A 12,134-nucleotide genomic window follows, 5' to 3' on the forward strand; every position below is an offset into this window, starting at 1 on the left:
TGCCGCAGAGACATTGCGTGTTTACCGCAGAAACCATGGATTACGGCGAGGCCCGTGCACTGTCAAAGCTGTACGGGACTTGATTCATAAATTTGAAGAAACTGGTTGCACATGCGATCGACCTCGGTCTGGACGACCTTCCGTTCCCGTGGAAGTTGTTGCAGAAGTTCATCAGACGACAAGCACAGTTCGTCCCGCAAGTGCACGCGGTGTTTCACGTGTTCTGAATCTGCCGAATTCAACTGTCCGCAAGATTCTGCGCTCTGTTCTAAACATGTTTCCGTATCGATTCCAGCGTGTCCAGATGTTGGAAGCGGGAGACTATCAATTACGGCTGGATTTTGCGAATCAATTCCTTATCCGGTACGATGAAGATAGCAGCTGGCCTTTACGCATTCTGTGGACAGATGAGGTGCATTTCTTGTTAACTGGTAACGTGAATTCGAAAAATTGTGTGCACTGGGCAGACAATAATCCACATGATGTGCTTGCACGTCCATTACACGAGGAAAAAGTGACTGTGTGGTGTGGTATAACGAGTACGTTCATCCTCGGCCCTTACTTTTTTAAAGAGATTACTGCCGGTGATCTGCAAACATGTACAGTAACGAGTGCTCGCTATCTGGACATGTTAACTCGTTACGGGATTCCCGCATTGCAACGGCAAAATGCTCTATCTGAAGTTGTGTGGATGCAAGATGGCGCTCCTCCACATGTAGGGTCTTCAGTCAAACGTGTCTTAAGTCAACAGTTTGGTGACAGAATTATCTCCCGTCATTTCACATTTCCGTGGCCACCAAGGTCTCCTGATCTCACACCAATGGATTTCTGGCTGTGGGGATATCTGAAATCCAAAGTGTATCAGTTTCGTCCGCAAACTGCATCTGATTTGAAAGATGCCATCAGAACTGCGATTCAAGAGATTCCTATTGCCATGGGTACGTGCTGCAGTGCTATCCACCATCTGCCGCATGCAAAGTGTCATCGCGGGTGAAGGAGGTCATGTGGAAAATTTGTGAAACACAATAAAATGCTTTATTTTATGCTGCTTCTCTGTCCTTATTGGTTGTCCTCACTTTTAGCCTATCTACCGCCGGTGATTTTCATGCTACAGTTGCCGTTCGAACGCTATTTAGGGTTTTTCGCAATGGAGATCACATTCCAATACAAAAAACTTGGTGTTGCCATTTGATATTTTCCAAATTTTCTCACTGTAACCGTAACTGTTAGAGTGACACTGTTGTTTTCCATATCATTCTTGAGCGCATACCTCAAAATACCTTATGCCAAAATTTTATTCAGTTTCTGTGAATGGTATGATAGTTAGGGGCCCATATGTCGGGATAGTTTTTTTATAATCACCCCGTATATCAAATACATTTTTTTTATATATAAAAAAAAGTGTTAACTGATTTGATTCAGGACTTTTCATTCCTCTCTGAATTCTGGGATTATTTTCTCTCATTAATTCTGAATTTCAATCAATTTTGAGATTTTTTCTTTGATCGATTTTGAATTTTCATTTGTAAGTAGATTTTTTTTTCAGTATTCCTGTATATTCTGTGATAATGCATGAAACCTTGGTAACCGAATCCCCTCCCCACAAAATTTATAAAATCGGGGCTATAAGGAGTCCTGAAATTATTTTCGCACCGGGCCCCGCGTCTGATAAAACAGGCCCTGCTTGATCACTAGCTACAGATGGCGCTGTTAATTGTGTTAATGCCCAGAGCCTCTCTAATAAAGAAGGATTCGGCGTCACCACAGTTTTGTGTATATCAACGTTTCTCAGTTTTTGTGAACCTCGGGACCACTAAAACGTCTATAACAATTCGACGAACCATTTACAGCAGTGGTTTTTTAACTTTATATCTCCCCCATTTCTTCTTTGCTTCAGTTAACGTTTATTCGTCCCCCCCCCCCCCACAGAATAGTCTAATAAAGAACCACATCAAAGCACTGAACAGGCACACGCACCAGTATAGACAGCTTGTCTCTGGCACAGATTGGCAATGCCTATAAGAACAGCAATGCACACTTTGAGAACTACTGAATTGCAGTATACGTACTGTAAAGCTTTAGACATAAACAAACTTCACGTTAGGTTCACAACACGTACACTCACATTCCGGCATGTACCAATTCGTTAGAGATTCCGTAGAGGAACGCGTACGAGGTGCATATGCGGTTAAGTAATAGTACATGCACACTGCACAAATACAAATGCAACGCCACAACAGGCAAAATGCCCAACGAGGTGGCTGAGAAAAAGATGCCCATCAAAGGTGCGTCTAGATTTTCTCGTCGACATTACCATCACTGACCTCCGATGATTGCGCGAGGAAATCTGCTACTGCTACTTCCATAACTCTGACAGTTACCCCATGATCGTACCCCCATATAATGATGCAATACATGTATATACATGTATGAATTACCGTGTATTGTATACCATGTAGTACGATTTATCATGTTTACCAAAGACGCGACGCTTGGGTATTATGCGTAATCGCCGGTAAAAGTGATCATTTTTTAGTACTTATTAAATTCACCAACGATACTTGGGTACTATGCATAATCTTATATATAAATATCAAAGTATGTATGTAGGTTTGTTTTTTATACAAATCTACAATTTCAGACCGATAGTCGCCAAATTTTGCACATATACCAAACAGGACCGGGATTGAACCATAGGATACTTTAAAAGCCGGTCAGAGCAGGGCAAATGCCCAAAATGGGCGAAAAACTGTCGGGCAACAATAGTTTCTGGGCCTCAACAATCACTTTCGGAACGTTTACTTTGGTTACCGTGGTTCCCTAGCAATGCGTTCCAGACATGCCTTTACAATGATTTTTCACTTTCTTAATCCTCCCAGTAATTGAAGAAAACCCGTGAAGCGCCGGGTATTTTTGCTAGTCACCGATAGAAATGATGAACTTAAGGAAATTTATCAAATTTACTACAACTACTATTAATTAAAATCAAACTCACTTGTCGGTGGTCTCCATTGTCTCTTCTGTAAAACCCTCTGTGATCAGTCCGGTTTGAGGAGGACTGTCTGCGACGTGTCCGGTCCTCGTCCTCTTCTTCTTCAGAATCCCGCTCGGAATTTTCCTCTTCAGAAACTCCAGAATCGTCCTCGGATCTGCCGTGGACGGCTCTTCCATTTGCTTTAGGTCTCCTGCTCTGCCTGTCGCTCGGAGACGGAGGAGATCTCCTGTGATCCCGTCTCCGATCCTCGTTATAGCTTCGACGTCGTCGTCTCTGATGTTCGTCCTCCCAATCGTCTTGCGAATCATCAGAATCTGTTTTCTCATCGACGCTGGCTCCACAACCCATAAGATGTTAGAGCCTTCACAGGAAAAGAAAACATTAACTTCATCATGGAAACATAACATTTTGTTAAGATGATAATACCGGATGTGTCCCATAAATTCGTAAATGGATCAAAATTTCATGAAAAATCCTAGGAATTGGTATATTTGAATGCGGTTTGCGATTATCCTCATTAAGGGGCAATTTTTTGGGTGCGGAAAAAAAAAGTAGTTCAATTTTTTTTATTGATAGAGGGCGCTTCACTCTAGTCCGACAAGAGCGATTAACCTGAACCTTTCTTCATGCTCTTCTGCGTCCAAAACGCTTCGTCCGTAAAGCTTCAGCCGGTGTAGGCGAGATGAAACAACTTCGCCGATAGCAATGCTTTGTTCACCAACACGATGAAAACCACATCACGATGAAAACCTTATGTAAACACCAGAAACAGGAAGGTTCAGAAATGAGCATCCCTCAAAAATCGTACAACCTGAATTGTATAGGACTCCGATTTGTATATTTCCAATGATTGGCTTTCATGCCGCACCCTCTGTCTACATTTTTTTGTGTACCAAAAATAATGTCCTGTCCCCCCCCCTCCCCATCGTTCCCCCTTTGTGGGAATAACTTATTTGCAAACTGCATTCAAATACACAAATTCCTTCAATTTCTATGAATTTTTTAGCTTTTCACGAATTCATGAAACATCCCGTACTTCTCTCAATGTCATTTGTCACACTGTAAGTGCATGAAAGTAAGTCACTGGAAATATGCAAATCAGATTCCTATAAAGTTCAGGGTGTACGATTAACAGCTCATTTCCCAATTTTCCTTTTACTGGCTCTCGCAAAAGGTTTTCATTGTGATGTTGTCATTGGTGGATAAAGCACCACGATTGGTGAAGTTGTTTTGCCTCAGCCATGAATTACCGATTAAAGCTTTATGAACGTTTCGGACACAGAAGAGATTGAAGAAAGGTTAGGGTCCAATCCCTCCTGCAAGACTTTTGTGAAATGCCCTCTATCGACAAAAAAACTTGGACTAATCTTTTTTCGTCACCAAAAAAAAATATTCCTTCATGAGAGAATAACCAGTTCAGAAATTCTTTTTTAATTAATTATTTCTTTCAATAATTCTGAAATTATTCTCCTAAATCAGGACTATGTACCGCGACCGAAAAATTAACAACGTGACCAACTTCGTGACCCAACGGTCTGTTTTTGAAAAATTCAGAATTTCGTATTAAATTATCCTGATCAGGAAAATATTTGATTTTCGAAACTTCTGAAACCAGTCCATGGCTTCTTAACAGGTGGGGCCCGCAGGCTGTGAGCTCACAGAGCTTTGAATCAAACAGTGGGGGCAGGTACAAATAGTGTGGCTGCACCGGGCCGCTAAATTTTAGGAGCAGCAAAACGGGATAAAATACTTCGATTACATCTTGGGTGACCTTAACGCTTTTAACAAAGCAAGTAGCTTAAATTTCTGTCCAAGGACTCTATAATTCAGGCATCGAACCCTTTGGCCTCAGTGCCGTCTTAACGCATGGGCTCACCCGGGCGCCTCGAGAAAAGAGGGGGCCTCACAAAAATAAGATCCAGTTGAAATTTTCGAGAGTAAGCATGCAAATTTGTGCATCAGAAAAATCACTTGGCCCGGGGGCCTATGATGTTCTTAAGACGGCTCTGTCTGGCCTAGGGTGTTCACAGAACCCTTCCCCCCCAAGCCAAGAGACTGGTGCAGGTGGATCTTATTGGGACATAGGGGGCACCAAACTCTTTTACAACTTGTTCAAAATTGCACAAAGAAATCATACTGCACGTTTTCCCGGTTCAAAGAGTATTTAGTTGCAGCCCTGGGTAGATAATTGGTTCTCTAGTCCCGAAAACCCCTCCCCCACAAAAACTTCAAGAGCTCAGGGGCACAGTTGTAAATTTTTTTCGCTGGGCAGTGGGCACTATTGTCCAAATATATTTGCCGAATGGTTTTTTTATGATTATGAAATAGTAATTTGACATTCATTCTCAGGTGGAAGCGTAAACCTGGCATGCACCAGGATGAACATGGTTAAATTGGAGAATGGGAAAACCCATTATCTGGGCAGCAAAATATTTCAGCCCGTGATTGAGTGGGGTCCGATATTGTTGAAAGCTTTCACTAAATATAAAATAATAATGGTGGCATATTTTCTGAATTCATGTGCATTCTGTAAAAGTTTTATGTCGTTTTGAATTCGGCCTTCTCAGAATTACTGCATATAAAATCATGACTTATAAAATCATAGATATAATATAACGCGTAATCTATGCTTAAAATGGTCCCGAAATATGCCAGGGTCCCATCCATATCAGGCCGCCGGAATTGTCAAGACGTCCATGAAACCAGTGATGGGAGATATTGATTCATAACTAAATTTATAAGTGGATTTATACGACCCGTTTGAAGAGCCCTGTGACCCATAGGTTGAGAACCCCTGCTTTAAATGTTTCTCGAAATCATTTTTCTCAATTATTCTCAGATTATTTTTTTTATCAATTAAGAATTTTTATCAATTCTCAAATTACTGCTGTTACTAATACTGAAATTATTTTTTTATGTCATTAATTTTACAACTTCATTAATTCTTAAATTATTTCTTTAAAAATTCTTGATTTACTTTATAACTCATTAACTCCTTCGTGTACAAGCTGTTGGCGATCAGTTTGAATAATCTGTATTAAGTGTATAGGCGATAAATATGGTAGCTTTGTTCGCATTACAAAAAAGCAAAGGAATAAGAGAAAGAAAGAAAGAAAAAAGCAATAAGGGTGGGGGAGAGGAAAAGTAGACCTGCAGACAATAAATAATCAGATAATAGATATACAATACCTTGCTTCCTTGCTTTTTTCGTCCTCACCTACGTGTTCTATTAACTTCCATGTACAGTATACAGTAGAAGGATTAGTTCTGAGAAAGATACATTATATGTGTGTGGGGTGGAGGGGACAGTGAACTATCCATTCCTGTGCCCTGTGAAAGAATTTGCATTTTGGCCCATTCTTCGGTACTGTGTGGGTGCACTTGTTGCACCTGCCTAGTTACGGCACTGGGGGGGATACCGTGGAGAACGAGGAGGGGGGGAGCTGAGGAGAACATAGAGGGAGAAAACACACAAACTTTGTTTCATAAGATTTACAATAAATGAGGGGAAAAAATGATGTTGAAGGAATACAACGTCAGCTGGATTGAAGTTATTCCACTGGCATTTAGACGCAATATTACGTCCCTGATCGTAAAGGGGTTATAAAGGTATTGAAGTATTTCTGTGAATTGCGTAATTATGAATGCCGACTTTTCTCTCCTGAGCTAATGAGTTTTTATGGGCCTCAAAAAATATTTGCCCCCAACTTGTTAAGATGTCCTTGATAATGTACAAGAAACACAGAGTTAATGGTAGTGGAATGCAGACTTCATCGAATTCTTCTTCGATTCATTTGATAATTTTTCAATGTTTTTTCAGCTTTCCCTAAAATTGATCGTCAGGCGACGGCGGAAAGCTCCGAAGGCCGAGAGAACCGGGAGATATCCAGGCTCTATCACACAGAGTGATTTAAGCACATTGTCCCGTGGGAAATGGGGTGCCTCTGGAGATTTATTGAATATTAAAATTACATCACCGGCCATCACTGACAGCAAATGCAAATTTTTATGCATGAGCAGGTGCAGCCGAGCGCATCGCCAGTGAGTTCCAGCTAATATAATCAAATCAAAATAAAATGTGCAAATAAAACCCAATCACATGTATAAAATCAATAAAAATCAGCAGTAAATCAATAAGAATCGGCGATAAATCAGCAGTAATGCCATAAATAAATTCCGAGCTCCGATGGCCACACATTGAAGATAATCAGTGATGGGCAAACTTTTTTAGCAGCGGGACAAAAAAAAAAATTTTTTTTGGCTCTTCCAAATATAATTTTTTATAAAACTTAATAATGACTCAAAAAAAAAAGGTTTTAACTCAGGAAAAGTTTAGAAATAAATTTATATTTAAATTCTCACAATTATTTATTTATTTAAAACACAAAGCAACAGGTTGAAATCAAATTACAACTTGCAGTAAAAATAAACATTAGCTCTCAGAATACGAATAAATAATAAAATACGCAAAATACAAATAAAGTAACAAAAATTACACAAAATAAAAAAAAAATTCATACATACAACGCAATCACACAATAAAAATCTGAAGTCGGTAACCGATGACTAAAAAAATATCCAAATGTCAGGGAAGCTCATTATAAAATTCAGGAAAATCTTTTTACAGCACAGTATATTTGCCAATATTAATATAGAATGACTTGACGGCAAATAAGAAATTTGATCCTGTATTTTAGCGCTAGATATTAAAACACATTCCGATAAAAATGTATATGCAATCAATATGATTACTCGGCAGTTTCTTGAAAAAAATAACGAGCAAGTACTCTTTGCGTTTTTGTAAACTAATGACATTGAAACTGTTGCTTAGAGGGGGGGGGGGGGGGGCAGATAAAACATTTATTATAAGGACCATGGTTTTTGAAATATAAACATTTTAGAAAACTGTTTTAAATAATCTCATGACTCATAATATAGCAAGTATACAATTGGTTCCAGATAATTGAAGCATAGTCCAGTTTAGATCTTGTAAGGGTATTTAAAAGACATGTTAAAGTATTAATATCGTCGAAATCTCTCTCGACCTTCTCTTGAGTAAATCAAGTTTTTTTATATGATTCAGAACAAAGATCTCTAATGTGATAAGCAAAATTTAAATTTGTGCGATATGTAACACCCAAATCCGTCACAGATTATATTTTGAAGTGGAACTTCTTTAGTCGGGGGGAGTGAATTTTTGTGAGGGAAAGGAAATTTATCACACAGAAAGTGGACCGCTTTCTTTATCCTCAAAACCCGTTCCGTAGAATAACTGATTGTGTGATGAAGTTCCGAGAAGCAGATGGGCTGTGGTGGGGTGTCAGTAGACATTCGGCCGTGTAAGAAAAAGTTGGGTCAGCGCGTTGGTTTGGACGGTTTGCGTCAGGCAAAGACAGTTATTATCTTTCCTCACCCCCCCCCCCCATTGACACCCCCCTCGCCACACGAGAGTATACAGTCGGCCCCCGTATTCGCGGTTTTTTCTCTTTATTGGAATTTTTTTTTTGACAACACTCAACAATCGTCATTCACGTGTTTTGTTTACAAAATTTGAGTTGTGCTTGTTTAGGATGGGTCATTCTTCTAGTGCTACTGATAATGCTTTGAAAAGGCAAATAAAAGTGAAAACTTGACAAGAAAATTTGGATATATTGACGAAAGCTATGCTTGGCGAAAGTAAGTCAATACCTGGTGTGGTCCGCTATTACGGAATCAACGAATCTACGGCGAGATATATAACGAAAAAGGAATCTGAAATTCGTTCAGCCGTGGCTGTAGCTGCACCCGTAGCAGTCAAAACTTTGCAGTGCCAACGGGATCCACGTGTTTCTCGTACAGAAAATGCTATTTTTGTGGATACAAGACTGATACAAGAAGGTATTCCAACTGATTGTAATATTATAACAGAAAAGGGGAGAAAAATTTTTACTCTTCCATAAGGAAAGCCTCGTTGGGCATTTTGCCTGTTGTGGCGTTGTATTTGTATTTCTATATTTGTATTTGAAAAGGCTGGTGAAACGTCTATTCCATCAGAATTTTATTCAAGTAAAGGTTGTTTCATAGGATAGGTTTAAGAAACGAGTCGGATCACGCAATGTGAAAATCACTGGTGATCAAGCCTCTGCCGACCAGGAGGCCGCTAGAAAATTTCCAAAGACTGTAGAAAATTATTGAAGAGAAGGATTACGCACAACAGCAGGTGTTTAACACTGACGAAACTACACTATTCTGGAAGAAAATGCAGCAAAGAAGTTAAGCAAGAGAAAAAAGCGAGCTCCTGGTTTTAAGGCAAGTAGAAATAGACTTACTATGTTGTTTTGCGCAAATTCGTATGGGTACATGATGAAGCCCACAATTATTTTCAAATCTGCGAATCCGTGATCATTGAAGGGAATGATAAGCCAAAGCCCCCAGTATTTTCGATGAACACTAAACAGGCTTGGACTATGAAAATACTTTTCCTCGATTGATTTAAACGGTGTTTCGTTTCGGAAGTCAGGAGGCATCTTGAGAGTGAATACATGCTATACAAAGTTCTTTTGATACTAGATTGACCGAGGAGGAATTAATGCAGCTGACTGGTCCTGAAACTGAAGCGGTACCAGATGAACAAGATCAAGATAAAGAAGTAGAAGACAAGTTCATCACAAGTAGCGTAGTGGAAGGGCTTCGCAAATACAAATCAGCAATAGATTATTTTCATGACATAGATCTCTCTATTTTACGCTCTTCACGTGTAGAAAAACTGGTAGAGGAAGCCTTGTCATTATATTCCAACATACTTAATGATATGAAGAAGAGGAGAAACGGCAAACAGAAATCCCAATGTTCTTTCAGAAAACATCGCCAACAATCGCTGCACCCTCTTTTACATTCCCTTATTCCTCTACGTTACCCTCCTTTTCTCATGATGTTCAATACACGAGATATACAATAAAAAAACCTATGGTTTCGGTTATTCGCGGATTTCCGTATTCGCGGTCACCCCCGGAATGTAACCCCCGCGAATACGGGGGCCGACTGTATTTCACATGCGAACGCAAGTTTTGTGACGTCACAGTATCAGCTCCTAATTGGCTGCGCTGTCATAACGCAGAATACATTCAGAGCACTTAACTTTTTTCTCTTTCTTCTTGCTCTTCATTCCTTTACTAAAGCTTCCCCCCCCCCCCTGATTTAGAGCCAATCCCGAATATCGCCAGAAATTTTTAGTGAACAAATCTGCCACAAGTGGGATTTACGGCGGGTTCAATTATGATTCCATATGACACCAAACTCATTAGAATTCTACGGGGTGATGTTACCTTGGGTTTAAGGGGTCTATTGAATCAAGTGGGTCGAGTTTAAGGGGAGGTGAAGGTTTAAGAAAGATAAGGGGTCAACAAGATCAACCTCATGGAAAATTAAATCTAAAACTTCAAAGATTAATTTTAAAAATTAAAATTTAATTTAATTGAGCTCAATCTAGTCATGTGTTTGTCAAACCTAGAAGTTTCACTTCTATCGATGAAGATTTTCACGTTGATTTTTTTTCCTTCATTATAATTTGCATATGCAAAAAAGGAACACTTCCTTAAATGAATTTTTTTTTAAAAAAACACTGAAAATGAAAATTTCTACACTATTATTTTTGAAATCTGCGGCGGTTCGGATAGAACCTCTAAGCGGGCCGTAGTTTGCCCATCACTAATTAATATTATATGTACTTTGATTGGATGCCGACATTGAGACGGATAAAGTATTTAAAACTTTTCTACTGGGCTTTAAAGACATATTTTTTTATAGATTTGCGTGTCATTCATGTGTTTGTGTTCACAATTCACAAATAATTATTCAGCAAATTAATGAGGGTTTTTCTTTAGAGAATGAGACATTTCTTCATAATTCTCAGAACATTTAGACGGAGGCAATTTTTCACTCTTTAGAAAAAATATTTCTTAAAATTAAAAAAAATCATTTTTTTATTATATTAAAAGAATTTTTGAATGAATTTTTCATTAATATTTTTAATACAAATTTTTCATTAATATTTTTAATACAAATTTTTCATTAATATTTTTAATACAAATTTTTCATTAATATTTTTAATACAAATTTTTCATTAATATTTTTAATACAAATTTTTCATTAATATTTTTACAGTGAACTTTCTATTCCTATTTTCTTTATGAATTATTTTATATTTCTTTTAAATAACTTTTTCATTTTCAACTTTTTTTTCCTGTCTTAAAAGGATATTTTCACTATCACCAAAAACTATTTTGAATTTCCTACGTTTTTAAATATTTTGATAACTTCTGAAGTATTCCATAACTTTTCCTATCAGTAAGAAACTCACCTTCGTATGGACTTTCACGGACCTACATATAACCTGTGGTAAACTTCTTCAAGAGACATCTTTTCACGTGCTTATTCGAATACGTTACGATCCTTTCATCCGAATAAAACGTTTCCAGAAACTTCTTTAAACTTCAAAATAAAAACAAAAAGTTGACAATGAAGCGTTCGAAAGTGACTCAATCGTGTCATACGTGGAATGAAAGTGCGTGGTACGTATCGAAAGGTTTGCTTTGTTCTCGGTAAGTTTTCCAGTACAAAAAAATACGATAAAAAGACCACCCATAGTCTCATTCTCCTATAATGTTTATATATTTGTCCATTTATTTTTTTATTCTTATTATTATATCAAGGAAGAGAATAGGAGAAAAAAAACTCTTAATGATTGGTTATTTGGTATGTTACCTTGGAAATGCATATCGATTTGTCTTAGGCAAATGGTGGAAGGATGTAACTGGCGCGCACACATATGCTGAACACTTCTTATGCTCTATATAGTACATAGAAGCTAAAGTAGCTAAAGACAAACTCTCTGACATGTATTTTTTAATACTTAATTCGTGCCAATGTTTCATTAATCCTTGGAGGCCGAAGAAAACCATTTTGATACGGATATCGATTATTAATATGTCCCATCTGTTTTGTGGCTTTGGTCATAAAAGATAATGTAAATTTTGTTTACGTGCATACAGCAGGTTGGATTGAGTTGAAATGCCACGTGTGGTGAGGCCCCAGTGGAAATAAAAATAGTCACGTGGCAACTTTGAAGGAGGCATTGATACTAATTAGTCATTAGTAGGGA

At 38.2% G+C, this 12,134-nt stretch overlaps 1 protein-coding gene across 1 annotated transcript in view; it reads right to left on the bottom strand.

Moving 5' to 3' along the window:
* Positions 1–11,444, bottom strand: part of LOC149070385 (calpain-A-like) — a 46,573-nt gene extending 35,129 nt beyond the window's left edge. Inside the window, exons 1-2 of the mRNA XM_089249528.1 lie at positions 11,334–11,444; positions 2,996–3,356 (exon numbers count right to left, since the gene is read on the bottom strand). Coding sequence (XP_089105654.1) covers positions 2,996–3,343 — 348 coding nt within the window. The 5' untranslated portion in view covers positions 3,344–3,356; positions 11,334–11,444. The remainder of the gene's footprint in view (positions 1–2,995; positions 3,357–11,333) is intronic.
* Positions 11,445–12,134: the final 690 nt, after the last annotated feature.

This window comes from Pholcus phalangioides, unplaced genomic scaffold (genome assembly GCF_987345545.1).
Source record: "Pholcus phalangioides strain wild (caught in Gottingen) unplaced genomic scaffold, Ppha-v1.0 ptg000022l_1, whole genome shotgun sequence".
NCBI classification, from domain to species: domain Eukaryota; kingdom Metazoa; phylum Arthropoda; class Arachnida; order Araneae; family Pholcidae; genus Pholcus; species Pholcus phalangioides.